This window comes from Cenococcum geophilum (assembly GCF_001692895.1).
Source record: "Cenococcum geophilum 1.58 unplaced genomic scaffold K441scaffold_26, whole genome shotgun sequence".
Lineage (NCBI taxonomy): Eukaryota > Fungi > Ascomycota > Dothideomycetes > Gloniales > Gloniaceae > Cenococcum > Cenococcum geophilum.
The window spans coordinates 930,606-952,160 of NW_027137584.1; the positions used below are offsets into that span (position 1 = coordinate 930,606).

A 21,555-nucleotide genomic window follows, 5' to 3' on the forward strand; every position below is an offset into this window, starting at 1 on the left:
ATGAGGGGGCCTGCAAAGGTGCTGCACGACCCACTCAGCCTGTTCCTTAGGCCGCATTCTTCAGCGTATGGTCATCGTAACGTGAGTCGACTACGTCCATCTAAACAATGCATGAGCTTCCTCAAAAGCCTTGGCAATAGTCTCGGGTGGCCGTAGGAGGGCGGGTCTGGAGTTATATTGGTCGAGTTTGTGGCAGGATGACGAAGGCGCATGCCACCTTCAAGACTGAGCTGTCAGTTATTGCGCGATAAGATTTGAGATAGATAGCAGTCATAGCTATCTGAGCACCTTCACACTGAGCAGCCCTCGGTGTAGGACGCACCGATTGCTTGTGCTTTTTCCGCCATTCTCCATCCCCAAGAGGCTGGGCAGAGAGGGCCCCGCGTCCGGACTGGAAGGGGTAGGTTTTACCGATAGAAAGCGTCCAACCAGCAAGGTACGCAAAGAGAGCCTATCCTAATCACACGTGGTACGCAAAGAACAGGTAATAGTACCTCTTTCCCGGAGAGCGAGCATCAGGAGGAAGCCTAAGGCTCCCGGCCAACTCAGAGATGCCCTTTGAAGTCGGCTGTCAGCCGAGCAGAAGCGTTTGTGTGGACGTCGCAGGGGGGGTGGTGCCAACTCAAAGCAACATCCGGTCGCGACTCGTGAGAGCAGGCTGCGCAACGCTTGTTGAAGGGTTCATGAGTCAAGAATGAGCGCGAAAGGCTCGGCGAAAGCTGACAAGGGAGGTGGGCAGCCTGCTCAAGAGCGACGGTATGAAAAACACCAAAAGAGCGGCGGTGTGAAAGACATCAAAAGAGCGAAGAACGGGAAGAGACGGCGAGCGACAAAAGCCCACCTTTATATCTCAACCTACGTATCTGTCATTTCTAATCCACGGGCCGTTTCAGTCGGCGTTGTCGTTTGCAACCCCCGTCGGTGTCCATCATGGTACTCACCTTTCTATTGCACCGACACATAGCTGCTTCCACCACTTCCACGTCTCAACCCGCTTCAACCAGTCTCTCGACGACTATAGAATGCTAGCGAATCACGAAAGTCCGCTCTCCTTGTTTGCAGCTCGATGCCTCAAATATTACTTTCCTCTCACACTGTTCCTCCAAGATCCCGGTTGTAAGCATTCGCGCCACACGCGCACCTTCGACTAGCTAAAGCCTTCTAACAATAATTCGATTAATAAAAGCCCTTTGTCCATGGCTGGCTATACTTTTTCCCTGGCAGGGTGACCTCCCCCCAACTTTCTCGCAAATCGAGAAACTCGAACCCCAACGCTTCACAAATCGCCACAATTTCGTTAAGGGGAGCTGCGCAAACAGACCGCTACCGTACGGCAGTGGGCCGAAATTTATCCTCTGTTCCCCGCGCCTCAGTACACTTTTCTGAGAAATACGTAACTACTGGGTCGTAGTTGCTCGAGGCTTCCGAGAAAACGACAATGAATTCTTTTTCGACCAGCAAAACAGAAGACGCCTGTGGTTGAACGTCCGGAACGAATATCACACGCTGAAGATCTTACTTTGTGGCGTGATGCGAGGCAAGTCGATAAAGGGGTAGAGGTAGATGGTATGCGGCCCGGACCGTGCTTCGAGATTCCGACATGCCTCGTTCATATGCATGGACCACTCGTTGATTGTCGGACTTATTCCGTGGGGCTAGCAAGACCTTCAATGGGATGGACGAGCCAAGTGGGCCCTTGAAAAGAGCGAGCGAAATGAGTACGGCCAATACCAACAAATCTGCTGCTTCACAGCTTTCCTTCTAAAATACATAGCTTCACGTAGAGCTTTATATAGAACTTCGTGCAGAACTTCGTACAAAGCTTCGTGCAGAGCTCCGTGTAAAACTTCCATATCAAACCTCAATGGGGAAACCCCCTTAAACTCCCCCTCACTGCGTGGCCAGTTCACTGCGTAGCAGAAGCTTCATACAGAGCTTCGTGTAGGCGTTTATATAGAGCTCCATGTAAAGCTTCGTGTTCATAAAGCCTTCCTAGTATATTAGAGCTGGGTATCAGTAGAGCTTTAAAGCTTCGTTTAGAGCTTCGAGTAGAGCTTCAAGGAGACCCCCTTGAATCCCCCGCGCACTGCATGCTCCATTGGCTGTGTGGGCAGAGCTCCGTGCATAGCTTACCCCTGAGCTCGTCCGCAAAGCCCCTCGCTCAGCTCCTTGAAGTTCTCTGCCTCCACGTAGGTACAGAAGCTTGCAGCTATATCAGGGCCCGCAATTCTGCCTACAACGCCCTGCAAAGTAGATGTATCGCATAGGTGCAGAGTTCTTTATAAAACCTTGTTAAGAATAAGTAACGTGAGCGACAGGGTTATGACGGTTGGCATAGTTACGATGGTTCTTAATGAATTTCGTTTGTGCGTTCCAAATCGTCATAACTATGCGTTCACGTTAACATCTGCAGCAGAAAAATCATTAAACCGGAGCAGATTTCTTGCTTTGTCACGTGGCCGGCTTGAAAAAAAATTTATTACAAAAACTAGATAATTGTGCTCATATAAGGTCCCATTTTTAGTTGCGGTATACGCCTATTATTCTTTAATTTATAATCTCTAAAGCATGGAGAGTGGAGAACTTTGGCGCGACTTTCTCGCCATCGCTCAGCTCGGCGTCCGAGTTAGAAATCCAGGCTTTCTTGGCTAAAGTCTACCTCAACTGAATCGATGTATTTAGCGGAGAGCAATGTCTTTCACTCTGGATGCTCCAACAGCCTTACTGGCCCTCGCATCTAATGCTAATAGGCCCGACGGTGCTATCGATTCTCGCATTCAACACCAAACTACTTTCATTTCCCGACATGACATCCCTCCGCCTTTTCACCCTCAATAAGGATATCTTCAACCCCAGCCTTTACAAGCATGTGCAATCTGTCTGGTTTGCTGGCCTCCCTAAAGGCGCAACACTTCCCACTCCCGAATTGATGAAGCGGTGGTGGATGGCATCACCAGAAGAAAAAGCTTCTTTCGATGTTAGCTGCCGCATCAACTTCCTCCAAGCTCTCGAGTCCATCGGACCAGAGAAATGCCAAATACCAAACACTCCATCTCCAGCAATTGCGGAACCCTTCCTTCGCGAAATTACAGAGCAATCACTCGAAAATGACGGAGAAGATGGTGCTTCTACAGCATTAAGCCTCATCCTACTCCTTGATCAAATACCGCGCCATGTATTTCGCACACCCTCCACACTCCCACTTGTCTACAATCACTACGATACCATAGCAACGTCGCTCATCAGGCACCTCATCTCCCCCGACAGCCCTGTACCACGCCCAGACCACTACCCACTCTACCGACTCTCTGCCGCCCACCGTTTCTGGCTCTACATGCCATTGATGCACTCCGAATCCCTTGCGGATCATAAGCTGGCCGCTGAACTGTTTGCGGAGTTTCGCGCTGAGGTGGTCAAAGCAGGACCGAAGTACGAAGATATGCTCGCATACATTGACCAGAATACAGGCCATCAGAAGACACATGCGGATATCATAGAGAGGTTTGGGCGCTACCCGCATCGCAATGAGGTGCTGGGAAGGCGGACTACAGAGGAGGAGCAGAAGTGGTTGGATGACGGTGGGGAGACATTCGGTGTTGGGAAGAGTTGAGAGCGTCGAATCACGCAGCGGTTGAGCTGAATGCCGTATCCCAAAACCAGTTTGTGATGCGGAAAGGACATTGTTGTTTTTGGCATTTTGATAGCGGAAGGCACAAGGTAGGTTAGTGTCGCAGGCCGAGCAGCGGGCCTAATAACGTTGACGCCATATAGTCAATCAAAGGCGACATTTAATTACTACAGGTTCTCTATATATCAGGCTGCTATCATGGCTTTAATTTGAAATGATATTATATACAGATTTCTCAGAATATTTCATGATGGTTAAGTCCACTGCACTAAATATGTTCGAAGCTACATTCTAGTGCATTGATAAAGGCGCACACATCAGGACCCATTCTTTAGCTTTCGCTACATTATGTGGATTTTGGATAGCCTTCTGAAGTACTTCAACATCACATGTATCCCTGAAACCCGCCAGCGTCCATCTGGTATATGGTCCGTGCAGAACACCGCCTACGGCAATTTGATCCTATTGATCTGATTGGCTAAATCCTTATCGATAACAGATGGACTCAACGTGGCGGGTTAAGGGATAGAGGAACTCATACTTTTCATTATATAAAGCCATTCGCGAGACTACAAGGATGCTGCAAGTCAAGCGTACGCCTTAACAGCGCATAAAAGAACCACAACGTATTTAAACAAAACGTTTCACTCTCACTGTATTGTTTACGAACTTAAAAATGCCATCAATTCAATCGCTTTCGGCAGTATTTTACTTTGCGCGCCATTCACAGCAATCTTCTTCCGGCCCCTGTCCAGTAGTATTCTATCCCTTAACCCGGTGATGTCGATAAGGATTAGCCAATAGGAAGCCCTTATTCGAACCTTTATGTGATACCGGTGTTCCAGAGCGTCTCCGGGCACATTTATCCCACACATTTAAGATTAGTAAGCGCTTACTAAGTCCCGCACGGGCCGCTATCGGGGTGGCTGAAGAACTTTAAAAAAGTATGTCCTTACCGCAATTTACATTATAGAATATCTATGCAACTATATGGTAAATAGACTAGTTCGGGGCGCGGAATTAATAGCGTATTATATAGACTAAAAGCCCTAAACAGCTTATAAAGTAAACATTAGTGCTAGGTTTAAGATATAACGCCGAAGTTGGACGACTTTAATAGCAAGTTTCTAGAAGTTTTCTACTATAAAGTCGCTCCAAATCTACACCTTGCAAAGCCTATATTAACTTCCTACTATATAGCATAGCCGATAGCTCTTTGTTTAATATTAATTCGACTCTTCCTGACCTTAATAAGCTCCTGCAGCGTTGCCCTGCTGCCTATACTGCCTATACTACCTAGACTGCCTCTGCTGCTCCGGTATGAAAACCTAGTGATCGCCAGAGTAACCCTATTAAAGTCCTTAATACCCTACCCCCCCTTTACTAGGTTACTCTAGCTGCTTAGTATAAGGTTTTTTAGGCTCCGTTAACTCTATCTTGGCTTCGCCGGCTATAGTATGTAGGTGTAGAGAGCTTAGCGTAGGCCTCTGCGTAGGAGTTATTTTCTCCTCTACCCCCTCCTAGAACTCTAACCCCTAGCGGTTATAAATGTCGTGCTACTTTTGCTCCTTTGGTACACAATATAAATAATCCTCTTCTATTATGGCTTTAATCGCTATTACTAGAAGTTAAGATCTAACGTCTAGAGTAGTAGCTGAACTACCGTTTATACCTGGACCTAGCTCTAGTAGTAAAAAAGGTAGTTAACTCTATGCCCGCCCACCACCTTTTAGAGTTATATAATGGTGAGACCTTTAAGGATCCTAACGCCGCGTTTAATTAATACTAGGACTACGCCTTTAGTAAAGACTTCTTTATTATTATACTGTCCTTAGGCGATAAAACCACTCTACAGCCGTACTGTGTCTTTGGCTGTAAATACCATAGTAAGTATACCCGGAATTACCGCAAGTTAGACGACTTCTATGGTAAAAATAGCAACCGGTAGCGAGAGGCTACTAAGGTATACTAAAAGAACTACGGCTGGTGTATTTAGGTGGCCTGGAAGAAGCTTCCTGGCTATATAGGTAATATTAAAGGATGGGTGGCGACTATTACGTATGCTAAGCACTTTAATCCAGATACTCTAGAGGCTCTAAAACACGACTTTATCGCGAATCCCCTTGCTTATATTAGCCACTAGGATTAACTACTAGAGGCTAAAGAGGCAGCCGTAGAAGCCTACGCTTTTAGGGCAACTTAGGAGACCTATTTTACTATATAGCGTTAGCTTTCTGCCTAAGAGTTATATATAAGCAAGAAGAAATACTATAGCTTAATATAATTATTAAGCGGCCTTCCTAGTAGAGCTAAGGGCTAGCCGCGAGCGCTTGGCGCGCTTAAGCTGCTTCTCTATTAGTATAGATTTAAGTACCGGTCTTAATATACCTATATAATTAATTTAGAATTAGGTCGTCTAATTGCCCAGAGTCTCTAGTAGCTTATATTCTGGCTTCCTATCTAGGTAGATTTGGTATAAAGGTTTATTACTAACTTTAGCTGCTAAATAGATGCTATATTTAATACCAATTGATCTAAGCTCTTATTAGCTATTATTACTGGCGTTATTAATATAGGGTCCTCTTTTCTAGTAATGCAATCGTTTATTAAAAGTAAGTCTTAGCTAGATTAGACCTTTTTACTGGAGTCTACTTAGCAGAAACTTTGGAAACGGCTACCTAAAGTTATTATTACCGATTTTGGTAAGGGCCTTGCAGCCGCCTTATTAGTAGGGCAGTTAATTATAGTTGTTTTCTAGTACTGCTAGTGGTACGCTATAAAGGTAATAAAGAAGCGGATTGATAAGGGGATTTAGATAAAGGCTAAAAGGCTATATAGCTACTTAGCAGAAGAAAGGAAGGTAGTAAAGGAACTATTTTAGCCCTACCTAAAATCTAAAACGGTAGTAGAGCTTAAAGCTAATTAAAAGGCAGTCCTAGATAAGCTACACCTATATAATAAGGTATAGTTTTAGACTATATACGTTAAAAAGGAGAGCTAGATAATTACCTGTTATATTAGGTAAGTTTTAGTAAGCTAGGGAATAGAATATCGCTATAAGGTATTTAGATGAGCTTTATTATAGGCCGGCCTATAGTAAAGCTTATCTAAATATCTTATGGTAACATTCTGTTCCCTAGCTTAAAAACCTTATTTTAACGTCGACTTTTCCTTAACCGCTTACTCCCTTACTAAATACCTTCTAAATTTAGGTATAGTAGTAAGTTAATAAGGTAAGGGTATTAATAGAGGATTAAAATGCTTTACCAATTATTAATTAAGCTAAAGAGGTGGATTTTAATATTGTGTAAGGAGTTAATTAAATCTAAATATACGTCCGAAATGTCCCTCCCTTAAATTATTACCCTAGACCTCTTTTAACACCACTTTACGTAGGTTAATGGTGTGGTAATACACTACGCGCTTTAGCGAATCTTTAACTCTATATGTGGCGTAAGAGCTTTAACGAATAAGGAAAAGTAAAAGTAGGCCGATTGGGAGTGGAAGCAAGACGACTATAACTGTGAGGACCCCTACCGATATAGCCTCCCCTGTTATTATATGCTTATTCGGTGCTTAATATAGAGGCTTTCCATATTGCTAGCTTTAATCTACCCTTGCTAGTATATTGTAATAAAGCTAATTACCGCTCTAGATTAGCAGCCGCAATATATTAAGAATATGGCGTTTTAGGGCGACCCTCTGCTAGGGCACCTGGAAGCTCTTACTAGGATCTAGCTATTAGTTCTCCGCCTCCTTAATATTATTAAGGACCTTTCTACTAAAGAAATAGGCGAGCTTACTAATAAATTTAAAGACTTTAAGGTAGCCTAAATAGCTATTTTAATTAGATAGGTAGAGCTTTAATCGCTACCTAAGGGCGCTCTATTTAAGGTTTCTTAAAAGGCTCGCTGACAGCCACTACTTAAAAAGAAGTATAGTAAGGCTAACCAGCGGGGCAAAATAAGTGCTAAGATTACTAAATATGCTGCCGATGTAGCTAAGCAAGAGCTCTAAAAGGAAAGGCAGGAGGAGGCCTAAAAGTAAAAGGAGAAGGTAGAGTTTAGACCTACTTAACTAAGCGGTAGTATAGATTTTAGCTATTTTCTAATCTAAAATAAAGAACTGGCCGATGAAGTAGATGAGGATATTAAGGAGGATAAGGAGCAACCGTTTAATAAGCCGTCGGTGCTATATAACAAAGTTTTAGGGGGGTTGGAGGATAAGGTGGTTATTTTAGAAGCGGGGGAGGACGATAACTTGTGGCTTAATAACGCGGAAGTACTCTAAGGTACTATATTAGACGACCTTTACCAAAATATTAGTAAGAAGAAGCCTATTGCGAACCATTCGGCATCTAATAATTATTAAGAGCCGCTACCTCTCCTATTCTATTAATCTGGTAAAGCGGCGCGTACTAGAGCTTAAAGGACCTATACTTAATTAGCCCGTAGTAATTTTATATTAATCTTAAGTGATACTAATAAGGGTCCTAGTAATACCAAGCCGAAAGAGATTATTATTCCGTTAAAATTAAAGCGACCGTAATAGGGAGCTTTTATAGACGCGCATAAGGCTTATAAAGCTAGTATACTTGCTATTAGGTCCCCTTAGGCCAAGCGAACGCGTAGTAATAAAAAGGGAAAAGATCCTATTGAAATAGACGGCCGAATATTGGAGTATTATATATGTAAATAGTGCTTTATTATTTAAATTAAGTTCGCGATAGCGGCCCGTGCGGGACTTAGTAAGCGCTTACTAATCTTGAATGTGTGGGATGAATGTGCCCGGAGACGCTCCGCCGGTGTTCATGCACGAGCCAGCTTAGCGCCTCAACGCGTTAAGGGATAAGCTAAGTCCATGTCTACTCCCAAGGGCAGGCGATGTCTTATTCATTTAACCAAGTAGTCCATGCTCGTTCTGCTTTCGAGATATGGGTTTAGTTAATGGTTCGTTATCATGTGTTCAGCCTAGAGAGCTCCTCCACTCACTTTAGCGTGTGTTCCGCGTCTTAATAGGCAGCTCACCCACAAAATACCTTAGCTATCAACAGTAGGTTCTCCCGCAGAAGCGCATAGGTTTCCGCAAAAGCTACCTTAAACTCCCCAGATCAGCTCGCCCGTACAGCGTTGACGAGGCTACCACCAAAATACACCGACCGTGACGGAACCTCAGGCATCAGTAACGCCTGACGCCGACAAACGTGGCCCGGTGTATCACAAAGAGGCATACTCTGCACAGTCCGCACGTCCTTATCCGGCAAGCATATTACCAAGCAGGTCCGCCGTTCTTAGTCCGGCCGAGATCAGACCCCAGGGTGGAACGCGAGCTGCTTCATCTTCGACACATGAGTGCAAAATACGGGTCACAGCCATAATTTATGCCCTATACAACAGTTACTCAGAGAGAGGTAGTGGGTGAAATAGGTGGTGAAAGGCGCCGATTCTCTGACTTTCAGATTATTAATGCGTTAAGGCAGCAACAAAGGTACCCCTGGAAGGCATGGTTCGTATTTCGTATCGACTAGCGGGGTAGCTGGTATCACGAAGAGGTAGAAATATAAAAGATAGGACGGTCGTGGTGGTTTTTCTCCTCAGATCAGACAGTACAAACAAGAATCGTCCTCTCTTGAAATCTTTATCTCATTACTAATTCAACAATTTTTGCTGCAGTTATGGCGCCCTTCGCAACCATCCATACAATAACAACAATACTGCACGCCCGTGTCACGAAGGCCCTTGCGGCGGCCAACATCAATGGCCTGGAGGTCAAGATCGCACCGAATTTCGTCTTCGGCGAGACCAACAAGACGCCCGAATTCCTGGCCAAATTCCCCATGGGCAAGATCCCCGCGCTCGAAACGCCCTCCGGCTTCTACCTCGCCGAAGGCACCGCCATCGCGCACTTCCTAGCCGACTCGGGCCCCAAGCGCGAGCAGCTGCTCGGCAGGAACGCCGAGGAGCGCGCGCTCGTGCAGATGTGGATTGGCGTATCCGACTCGGAGATTTTCCCAAACGTCTCCGCTGTCATGGGCCCAATGCTCGGTCGCGGCGAGTATGTCGAGAAGACAGTGAAGGATAAGGAGGCCGCGTTTGTGCGCGCTTTGAAGCGCATCGAATCGCATCTGAAGGGCCGGAAGTGGCTGGTTGATGATGCACAGCTGTCGCTTGCCGATTTAAGCATTGCTGCGAGCTTGATGTGGGCATTCAAGTTCCTTCTTGATGTGGAGGCGCGCAAGGAGTATCCAGAGGTTACTAGTTGGTATCTTAGGCTGCTAGAGCAGGAGGGAGTCAAGGAGGCGTTTGGAGGCGCGCCGGTGCTCTGCGAGGTCAGAGGCCCACCGTTCGTGGAGCAGGCACATTTCAATCCTCATTAAGTATGGAGATAAATAATCACTCCTGCATATTCTAGTGTTCATATAGTAGTATAAATTTAAACTATAAACTGCGAAAAGGAGTCAAATGTTTTAATCGAAGAATAAAAGCAACCAAAAGAGAACACTAGAGGATTGTTCAATGAAATCTAAAGGTGACTAAAATGGATATGGCCTATGGCCTAGATGTTGAGCATGAAACATACCTATTACCGATTAATCGCATGTAATTAAAATAAAGACCTTAGTAATAGAATGTACTCAGAATGTGAAGAGTTAGTAGTTGTATATAACGCAGAATGTTGAGATTCTATCATACTTATACAATTATATAATTCCAGCTCTGCAAGAGAATTGAAAAGCTTCTCTAAAGATCTCGCGGGCATCTCGTCAACTTGGAAACCATTATGAGGCCTTACGGCATTCGAAATCCCACAATTGGGTATGAAAGAAGTTGAAGAGAGCCAATCAAACTGCGACTGTCTCTCCAATATCGCAAACCCCAATATCTTCTCCCCACGTCAGACCTTGCTCCTCACAGGCCTTCTTCCACCTTTTCGGTGGCTAGGTGATATCTTCATAATGCGCACTAAGGCTAGCTCTGAATGTACCGTGGTGCATTCCAATGCTTTTCTTACTACGGATGTCTTTGTGCATGAAATCGAGTTTTCGGGCGAAGAATGCACAGAAGAAATGAAAGATCGTGAAGAGTAGCAACTAATTGGTAGTAATGCGAGGTCGAAAGAGCCGTACAGATCGCCTATTTCGGCAAATGCGGGACAGGGAGGTACAGAAGAATTTAAGTGTGATGGTTCCTCATCTTTAGCTACAGCGCAGTATGCCGTACCTCCTACAAAGTTGTCAATAATATACATATCGCGGACGTAGACGTTTGTACTTGCAAAGAAAAGTTTCTTCTCTACGCAAGGGTTCTTTTGGGGCACTCAGAAGACGTAGATGATGCATCCGCAAGCTGTAACCCTTCTACGCCGTTTGGTATCTTCTCTATGACCCAAGAGCACCACAATGTTACTTGGAAGTTCCACCCAGCTCTTCCACTACGATGTTGCGCAGGCGTGCACACAAGATTGACGCTGCTAACACCTTCCACCGATAGTTGTACTCCATCCCACCAATCCAACTCCATAACTTCTTCTGGCTTTAACCCTACGCCCAAACCTAAAAGGCACATCTTCACGCCCAACCCGCAGAAGAATCGTACGTGTCCTTTGCTTTTCGCATGTATTTTCTTGATAGTATTCGAGTCTAGGTAATAATGGTGATCGTGACTAATGAGAACAACATCAATTTCCGGGAGGTCCTGCAAAGAGCACGGTGTAGGCAAAAACCGGGTTGGTCCGACCATCCTATATGGTCCCGCTTTGTTGCTCAGACTGGATCCAGAGGGATCGTTATACCTCGAGGTGCTCCTACAGGGTCGAGGTTTCAACAAGGAAACTTGCATGCCCAATCCAGGTGGCTTTGAGCCCTCCCAGTACACTGGCCCCAAAATCTGGTTTGCAGACCTGCACCAGCTCATCGCGAGTGCTTGGGATTGGAACGAAGTTTCTAGAGGGCGAAAACCGTGCCTTCAGTATGGTGGACAAGCCGTGAGAGTTATCGAAAGAAGGCTACGGGTTCTTGAATGACGTAGGAGGGTTGTCGACGTGATTGGAGGGTGGGTTAGAGGCGGTGGTCGGTCGGCGCACTGGGAGAAGTGTTACGGAGGACGTTGGCGCCATGATTTTTCTCTCATAAATATTTTGTGTGGAGGATGTGAGGCCAAACGCATTGGGAGAGCTTGAAGGTTGCGGCGGTTGTTGTAAGCCTTCTTTCGGAGATAACAATGGACGTACAAGGGGTAACATCAATGCCTCAGACGCCCCCCTGCTAGTATGGGGAGGAAAATAAGCGAGCCCCAAGGAGTATAGCAGGGCTAGGCTATTTTGTGTACCATACTAGCAGGGGGGGCGTCTGAGCAATTCGTGTTATCCCCTTGTAGTTCGCCTGGGCCGCGCGGACGACTAGGTACATGTAATGTACATTAGCCCGCCGATCGAGAACACTCCTTCGTCTTCAACCCAGCTCAGCCATCATGAAATTATACGTTCATCCAACTCGGAATTAACGGAATGAGTTACCAAAGTAATGGGAATGCGACTGCGGCCTCGCTTTCGAGCTCCGAGGCAGAATACGAGTTCTTATCCACAGAGGGCCCACAGAGCGCGCACGGTTTCCTGGATCTTGTCATGGACAACTGTTAGCCAAGGCCTCAAATGCATACATTAAGGCTTCGGGCCTTCACGACCAGTAACTAAATATGTGGCGAGCCATCTTATCTCCATCTCGAGCCAATGGGCTGAACACGAGGGAGTTCCAGGTACTGCAGGAACACCTAGTTTCTATTTCGGCTGTTTTGTATCACCTCCCCAAGTAGGAATGGAGCTTCGGATCCTAGTGACTTCGTAAGGTAGGTCTTTACGTTCAGCTTTCCGCCACGTAACTCCAGGTTGTTTAAAAGCCCCTTTCCCTTCTCAATTGCTGTAAAAATGAAACTCCAAATTACTGTAAGCGGAGCGGTGCTCCTCAGTGCAGCATATGCCTCGCTCTACAATGAAAGTAGCTCGAACCACACATGTATTTTAAGTGAACTCCCCAGACCCCAGTTCGCCACACATACGAGCTCGTCTAATTCCAATCACAGGTCCTCTTTTGCTCTCATGCTCTCCCGGGACGGTTCCCTCAAAAGTTGACAGCTGTTGTGCGGAAACCTACGGCGGCCTTGTGCTCAGCACACAGTTTTGGGATACATATACAGGCCTTGAATCGGAGGGCCAGGTACTACCTCGCAACTCCTGGACTCTTCATGGGTTGTGGCCCGACTTTTGTAATGGATCTTTCACCCAGTATTGCGATCTCAACCGACAGTATGATCCTTCGCCTTCTCCAAATACAACGAATGGCCTGTCCAATGGTTCGTCAATCTAACATTTCCAATATGGAACACTCTAATTCTGATATTTCCTTTAGGAACTCGTGTGCCGCCTTACAAGGGGCCAAATATCGGGACTTTCCTCGAGCCATTTGGCAAATACGACCTCTTGGAGTATATGAATAAGTAAGTAAGATTATCAAAACACATCCTGGTAAACTAAGAGGTATGGCAGGTATTGGATCTCGCAAGGCAGCCCGAACTATGACTTTTGGGGTCACGAGTTTTCCAAGCACGCCACGTGCTACTCTACATTTGATGTCCCTTGCTACGGCCCCGAATATAGGCAGCATGAGGACGTTGTGGACTTCTTCGAAACCGCTATTCTTTACTACAAGAGGCTCCCTACATGGCATTGGCTCTCTAGTGCAGGCATCCGCCCCTCTAATCACACTACGTACTCGATCTCGGATCTGCGGGATGCTCTCACCCACCACCATGGCGCCGTCCCGTACATTGGGTGCTCCGGTCCGAGTTACAACAGCACAGCAGCTGGGAATGGTACTCTAGACAAGGGCTACACGGTCTTAAGTGAGGTCTGGTATTACTCCCATGTAAGTAATCCTTCAATGACTTTAACGTCCGTCTGTAATACCTAGATTGAACTTTATTTTAGGTACACGGAAAGCCGCAGTACGGTCACTCTGTCCCTGTGAATGCGAGTGGGTCCAATACAAATTGCGCAACATCTGCTGGAGCAATACACTACTATGAACGAACTCCCGGCTCAGAGAAATAGATGGTGTAGAGAGTGCAAGTCGTGTATGTACTGAGAAGCTAGTTCCTTTCTGATGGTAATATTTTGAATGAGAACAGCAAGGATATAAGGATTGTTGAAAACCGTCGAAAAGCACTTGAATAGGCTAGACTGGTATGCAAAAATTCTCTTGCATTTAGCTTTATTTAACGTGCGGATCGTCTGACGAAAAGATGACGCGTACCGCCTTCTTGGTGCTCTGCCCACTACAACATGCTTTGGCATGCACAGCTAGGATATTGACTTGGGAAGCATCGTGAAAGGTCGGACAAATATTCGATACATGCACCTATACCAAAACGTAAGTCATTACTCTATCTTCTAGAAATTCTGTGGCCGTTTATCTGGAGTTTCCAAAAAGTATCTATTTCCAAGTTCCCTCTCCTGAAGATATGGATAGGGTTGGGCTGGGACGGTCATTACTGTGGTAGTTTAGGTCCAGTAACGATACTTGGGCTTCCTCGTACTCGTCTACTGTAAATTAATTCAAAAGTGCAGCGAAAAGCATAGGCTTCGTTTGATAGTAATGGGTACTCACAGCCACAGCATGCCCACTCGCAAGTCTCTAGTTTTGTGTCTTCACGAGAGCGAAAACTCTTCACATACTTGGCAGAGCTGTCCAATCAAACTCAGGATCATGCCGGCCGCCTTTGTCTGCTCACTCCCGTCCGTCGGTACGCTACCCCGGATTTCCGACACAGTAGCGCAGCCAAACTTCGGGATGGCGGGGCAGGCCTGTTTGAGCTAAATTCCACGACTCGTAGTGCGACTGCGGTTAAAATCGACTGCCACGTCTTTTCGTATTTAGCCAGCACACTTCCGCGGGGACGCGTGACATTCTAAGAGGAAAAGGGGTTCGTAAATCCTTCCTTTGCCATTGCAAAAATTTGCTTTAGAGCTTGTTTGCCCAAGCGCGTGGTTTTGGAACAACCTAAAATTGGTTTCCTGGCTAATATGTCTCGTTTGAAGATTCCCGGTATTATGTTAAACTCATGCCTCTTCTCCTTGCAACGTCTACACAGTATGAAGATCTCTCCTAACATCGGAATTTAACTGTGAGGACAGAGACTTAGTTTTACAAGACTAGGAGACCATATCCACAGCAGCGTTGAATCAATGAATACGTGTTCAGGCTAATATTTTCGCAGAAAATTCTGTCCCTTGCTAGCTGGCTTTTACTACAATTGGCAGGTCCTAGGGATAAAGAAGGTAATCTCAAGCCCTCAATCAATTGAAACGCCGGTGAAAGCTTCCTTACTCAATGCGAATTTTCATAGAGGATATGCTAGTTTTAATTTCTCAATAGGTAATAGAAACATTATTGGAGTAAAGGACATATCTATATGCATGGCTCCAAGGCTCGGCCGAGCCCCTAACTAGGGTCTGTAATAGTGCCGTAATATATCTAAGGTAGGGACTATAGTCCTTTAAATATATAATACCGCGCCTAAGAAATATACTAAGTACGTTAGGACGTTAGTATATTAGTATATTACGCACGTTCCTATATTTCTATATTTTTATATTCTAAACTTATAACACGTAAGCCGTTGTATAACTTGGCTACCTCTTATTTTATAGTTTAGCTATTAGCGACTTAGTTAATCGAGGCATAAGCACGGCAAGAGGGACGCGTAAGCCTATATAACTAGATTGTCTATAAACAAGGACTTAAAGCTAGAGAAAGGAAAGAAGAAGAAGAGTAGTACTAGCCAAAGTAGGGTTCTTTTATACAGTCCTCTAGTTATATAACCGTAAAGTTCTACTAAATTCTACTAACTAAGTTCTACCATTTTCTGCTAGTGCCGTAATATTACCCTCCCCTTTAGTAAAGCCTGCCCTTAGGCTTTATATATCTATATTACATCTATAAAGCGTTCTTATTCTTATATTCTTCTAATAGCTTATTATCTTCGTTATACTAGTACTCTATTTACTTATTTAGGTACTTTAAAGGCTCTAGTTTATTAGGGTAACAGCTATAAAATTTTTAAACTTATAGAGACTGCTAATAAAGTTCTATATAGGGTACCAGGTGGGATTTAGGTTATATCCTTTCTAACTAATATAGAACTTTAGCGTTCTCCTTACTAGTTTATAAGCTAGTATTTCTTTAATTTCCTATTTATTATTGCTATTAACTTTAATTAGTAGAGGAGGTTTGTTCTTTTATCTGGGTAATAAGTTATCCGCGGCTTTTTATAACTTATTTAGCAAGATAGGGTAAACTTTTATTAAATCTAGGAGCTTTACTTTATATAAGTTGCGTATCTTTTTAAGGACCTTATATAGTCCTACTATCTAATAGTCTACCTTACGGCTAGGCCGTCCCGTCTTTTAGTTCTTTATTATAACCTAAACCCTATTACCTATAGTAAAGTCAGGCTTACGTCTATACTTATTTACCTACTATTTTATTAATATTTAGGCTTTTCCTAGATTTATATAGGCTACTATTTAGGCTTTTTCTAAGCGCTTAGTATACTACTAAGCTTCCTTATAAGGTAGTTTTTTATATATAGTTTAGGGCCCTTTTAGTCTATCCTAGTTAAAGCTTATATAGGGTAAGTAGCCTATTTTTAGTTAGATAGGGGTAAATCCTATAAAGTTATAGGATAAGGTTGCTTAGGTATAGTCTATTAAGGGTAATAGTTCGGCCTAGTTATCCTAAAAGTAGTTAATAAAAGGCCGAAGTCTCTAATCTAAATATTAATTTATAATCTCTATCTAACCATCTATTTATGGGTAGTATACTATAGAAAGCTTTAGCCTAATACCTATTATTTAAGTAAACTTATTCTAGAAGGCCAATATAAACTACGGCCTATAATTAAATATAATAGTATCTAGCGGTCCATAAATTTGGTAGATATAGTAGATATATAATTAGGCCGCCTCTTAAGTAATAATATTTTTATAATAGGGGATTAAAAACGGGCGCTTACTAAAGTAGTTAATTAGAATTATAACTATATCGTATCTGTTACGGTCTAGAGGTAGTTTATAGAAATCTATAATGATATACTACTAAGGGTGTTTTAGTATTAAAAGAGGTTTTAATAGTTCTAGAGTCTTATCTCGTGGAATTATAGACCTATAGTAGTTATTATAGTTCCGTATATAATAGTTAATATCTATAACTATTCTAGGCCAGTAATATTATTTATTAATAATCTTATAGGTTTTATTCTTTCTAAGGTAGGCTATAGATACCTAGGTATATACTTTAGCGATAAGCTAAGTCTATAAGCTCTATTTCTTTACTGCTACTAGCCGTTTATAGTACGTAAGTAGTCCTTTTTTAAGGAACTATAGGCTAGTAACGCCCTTTATCTTTTTATAGTACTTCTATAAAAAAAAAAGACGCTATATAGTTTACCTACAGTAGTTCGTTAATAAAGTTAAGTTTTATAGAGTTAATAGAATATATCTCGGCGTCTATAGAGTTCGTACTTAGTTCTATCTATATTTAGGGATTAAAATGTTTTAGTTATAGAAGCGTCTAGGTCTATAATAAGATTTTTATAGCTATTTAGTTATCTAGGTCTTATTTAGAGCTTATAAGGGCGTCCGCACGGTTTATAGCGCCTAGTCTATATATAATTAAGAGGTTAAACTAAGATAGTGTGACGGCGCTGGAGCGCGTCACCTAGTTAGGGGTTCGCTTAAGACTTGGCATATGTATATAGACGTGGCCTCACCACCTTCTCTTGCTCCTTAGCTTAATATCTTCGTAATACAGCATTCGTTCGCTTGATCTTGCAAGCATTCGTTCAAGTCTCTGTTGAGACATTTGTTCGATGGTTCGAGCCGTCACAGATAGGATATCCGCCTATTGCGCCTACTAGGCCGTAAGGGCCTTTATTATTATAAGACATTCTAAAGCCTAGTAATCTAAAACTACCTAAATAGTTTAGGGGTCCCTTTTAGCTATACTCGCTAGTACTAAAAGCTAGAGATAATAGCCAATATTTTCTTATAAATTAGGTAGTTTAGCTTAGCATCTACTATAGTCTTTAAATAGTAGGTAATAGTGTGCCATTTTCTATCTAGCTACTTCTAGAAGTAAACGCTAGCTACAATACCGTCTAAGGCATTAGTTTTTAGCATTAAAGGCCATTCTAGGTTAAAGTAGGCGAGTAGTAAAGCCAAGACTAGCCGTTTCTTAAGCTTATTAAAGGCCTACCTATATACGGCGTTAAAGTAAAAGGGCTAGTCTTTTTAGGTAAGGTAGTTAAGGGGTCTAGTAATTTTACCATAGTCTTTAATAAAGCGTTAGTAGAAGTTACAAACCCCTAGAAATAACTATACCCTCTTTATAGTCCGTAGGGGTGCCTACTAGGTAATTACAGCCATTTTCTCTAGGTTAGTTTTAATTCTATCTATACTAATAATAAACCCTAGGTACTTTATACATTTAATACTAAACTCTAACTTCTTAATCTTAGCTTAGAGGCTAGCCTCGTAGAGCTATTAGAGGACTTTATATATATACTCCTTATATTCTAAGTAAGCTATATAAAAGTTATCAAGGTAGTTAAAGAGTATATTATTTATATACCGCTAGTATATAACCAGTCCGTTGGTTAGTCTAAAAGGAAGTACTTTATATTTATATATTCCGTAACGGGTTTAAAATATAATAAAATTCTTAGAGCTAGGGTTTATTTTAATTTAGTAAAAGGTCTAGCGGATATTAAGCTTTATAAAAATCTTAGCTTTACTTATTTAGGCTAATGTCTTATTAAGTAGGAGTAGTAGATAGCAGTCCTTACAGGTTATATTATTTAGCTTATAGTAATTAATATAGAAACAAAGTCCTCTATTTAGCTTTTTAGTAAAGAAAATAGACGAGTTAAAAGGGGCTTAGCTAGGCTTAATAAAGCCCTTATTTAGGTTATTAATATAATTGTATAATTACAGCACCTGTTGTACCAACCGCGTGCTTACGCGTTCGATACACCAAGTACNCGTTTACGCGTTNGGTNTACCCACTCGCTTACGCGTCTGGTGCACTCCTAAAACACTAGCTAGTTAGGGGGGGAGTGCGTTAGTATATAGACCACGTAGCCTACCTTAATAGAATCGACAGTTACCACTATCCTAAAGAGCATACGATACTATACGTATTTCGTGCCCCGGGATATAACTCACTCGTGCTATTAAATTAGTACGAACACTGATTAGTAAGCGCGTATAGATTAGCAATCACTCAATACCTCCCCCAAGCGATACTCGACAGTAACCACCTATTTAGACTTCTAGTACAACCTACTAGAAGGTCGGAAGTCGGGGATTACGGGCTATTACTAACTCTATATACTTATTTAAGTCTTAGTACGGTTTACCGGAAGTTATAGACGCGAATATAAACCTTTACGGAACCCCCTATCCTCAACCCTCTTTGAACCTTAAACCCCTATTCCTACTACACCCTCCCTTAATACCCCCGACCTCTTTTCGGACCCCTTACGGAGACCCCTACCCTTCTACGAACCGTTACGGACCCGTTAATCGCCTTTACGGACCACTATAAGACCCCTCGAACTGTTACGGACCCGCTAATCGATTTTACGGACCGTTACAAGACCTCCTCCACCCGCTATAAACTACTACGACCCGCCACAGCTTATACAGATATATAACGCTACATAATATAGCAGATATAAGCAAGCAAATCAGCGAAGATCAAAAGAAGTAGAGCTAAGGAGTCGACCTTACGTCTACGGACGACGTTAACGACTATATTAATTTTAAAATCCTTAAATACGGACACTATAAGCTTTACCACATCAAGCAATAACTCGCCTTTCTAGGAATACAATTATTCACATAGAGGGCATATTATATAATTATATTTTCCACGTCTGTCCTTGACTCTCATAGATTTAATTATGTGTCATATTCTCATTCTATTCCCACTTAATTATCGAATGTAAGGGATCCCATCAATCATCCCGGTTATATCCTCTACACGGTATTACAATTAATCTATCATGCGGGTATATTGGACAGATTCCATTAGGCATTCCGATCTCATTCTTTCCCACAGAGAAGATGATGCACCTTCAATCTGATCTTGATTATTTCAGTAATGTTGACGATTAACTCCCAGGCTTTAATATTCTCAACTTAGTCTATGGCTTATCTGCCAATACCAGGGGTCAATGCATATATAAGCTACAGGCATAACAATTACACCACCACCAGGGATATATCATACAATTTCCTAATCAGGCATCGGATGCTATCTGACAGAATCTCCCGTGGAATTTAGCGTTAATATACTTGTGGCATTTAAGGAATCCCTATTCGCAGACATCATATATTATATCGTTATTCCAGACTAATAATATTAGATATTGCAGAAAACATTGTCCCCACGGATGCCTTATCCAAAATCCGCATTAATTTCACACCACTTATTCCTGTCAGCCTGATTATTAGTTTCGAATAATTTATAATTTTTCTTATCTGAATCGACAGGCATTTCTTCGATTTTCATCTAATCTTCTCATTTCAAATACTCCTCAGAAGGATTAAGGATCACGCAATTCAATTATTCAATTTCAATATTTCCCTAGATAATTTGAACTATATCTCTTCCCGAGAGTTAAGTAATAAGAGTAGAAAACATTATAGTTTTACTTGTATCCTATATTTTATGACAATTCTCAGAATAATTCTATGTAGAATAGTATCTGATTGATTATGCTCAAGTTAAAGATCCATACTGTCAATTATATGGAGCTTAGTAGTCGTAAAGATGGTCGTTGTGCTTCGTGTATAGACCGACTCTATGGCAGATAATCCTTTCATTATTCCAACAAGTATATATTAGCCTCTTATCGGATGCTCATCTCTAATACCTCTCTTAACTGAATCATCTCTTGACTTCCACGACGATCGTCATCACACCAGGCATTTCATCTGCAGTTCCAGACAAATCGGCCTAATATTTCTAGGCCATCATTTCCTAATTCATGACGGTTCATCCAAATTCTGAAACATGCAATATTACTCTCCCTCGCATTTAGTAAATTATTCCGGTCCGATATCCAGCAGATATCGAAATTATCCACATGAACATCCTCGAGTATGAAGGATCATCGCCCGACATATTCAAACAATTTATCTCTTTAGCAGATAACACTCTTCGAACTCGACGTTCATCGGTCCGATACTCTACGTTCCTCCAAGTAAATTTATTTTCCTTTACATATATGATCGTTGATGATATTCAATTTTCACAGCTAATAAAAAATCATAAAAATAATATTATTGCTTCAGGCATTGGAACCCTAGCGTATAGATTAATCACATTCTTCATATCTTTTCATATTGGTCGAATCTATAAGGCCAGGACATATTTCATTATAATAAGCAATTCCTTCTGAATATTATTTACAGTAATATTTTATCTCTTCCTCTTGCTGGTTTGCCCTCAATAATGAATTCTGAATCTTGCAATTTATCTCCTCCATCTTATTAACACTTATTCGGTCGCTTCCACTGATATCTGATATATTATCCAACTGATCTTCTCGAGATGAAAGGATCATCCGACCTATTTGATAGATATATATCCTTCATCAGATATCTTGGATCGCAGTCCGGCACGATTTCCAGGCTCAGATTCTATTCTAGTCAAGTCTTGTGAGTTTATCATGCTAAAAATCTATTTTGGCGATTATTAATGCTCAACGGCTTTATCTTACCAAGCGTAATCTGGATTCATTCCTATAATGTCGACTATAAGGATCAGGATTATATGGTTTTATCAATGCCCATCGAAATGAATATCC

At 42.4% G+C, this 21,555-nt stretch overlaps 4 protein-coding genes across 4 annotated transcripts; 3 read left to right on the plus strand and 1 right to left on the minus strand.

The window, feature by feature from the left end:
* Positions 1-2,629: 2,629 nt before the first annotated feature.
* Positions 2,630-3,897, plus strand: K441DRAFT_661384 (DUF924-domain-containing protein). Its single transcript, XM_067648862.1, has one exon. It carries the CDS (start codon positions 2,708-2,710, stop codon positions 3,608-3,610), a length of 903 nt encoding a protein of 300 aa, XP_067502997.1. The 5' UTR covers positions 2,630-2,707; the 3' UTR covers positions 3,611-3,897.
* Positions 3,898-9,300: 5,403 nt separating this feature from the next.
* Positions 9,301-10,159, plus strand: K441DRAFT_661385 (glutathione S-transferase; the record flags this gene model as incomplete). The annotated part of the gene is made up of 1 exon (XM_067648863.1): positions 9,301-10,159. A coding segment is annotated over one exon (704 nt), but the record flags the coding sequence as incomplete, so codon positions are not given.
* K441DRAFT_706089 (uncharacterized protein) lies at positions 10,157-11,743 on the minus strand (the record flags this gene model as incomplete). The annotated part of the gene is made up of 5 exons (XM_067653635.1): positions 10,157-10,565; positions 10,640-10,898; positions 10,946-11,395; positions 11,436-11,632; positions 11,669-11,743. 5 exons carry the CDS (start codon positions 11,741-11,743, stop codon positions 10,470-10,472), a joined length of 1,077 nt encoding a protein of 358 aa, XP_067502999.1. The 3' UTR covers positions 10,157-10,469.
* Positions 11,744-12,081: 338 nt separating this feature from the next.
* On the plus strand, positions 12,082-13,951 carry K441DRAFT_138520 (ribonuclease T2). Its single transcript, XM_067640116.1, has 5 exons — positions 12,082-12,638; positions 12,706-12,975; positions 13,032-13,119; positions 13,169-13,547; positions 13,610-13,951. Exons 1-5 carry the CDS (start codon positions 12,551-12,553, stop codon positions 13,730-13,732), a joined length of 948 nt encoding a protein of 315 aa, XP_067503000.1. The 5' UTR covers positions 12,082-12,550; the 3' UTR covers positions 13,733-13,951.
* The last annotated feature ends 7,604 nt before the right edge of the window (positions 13,952-21,555 follow it).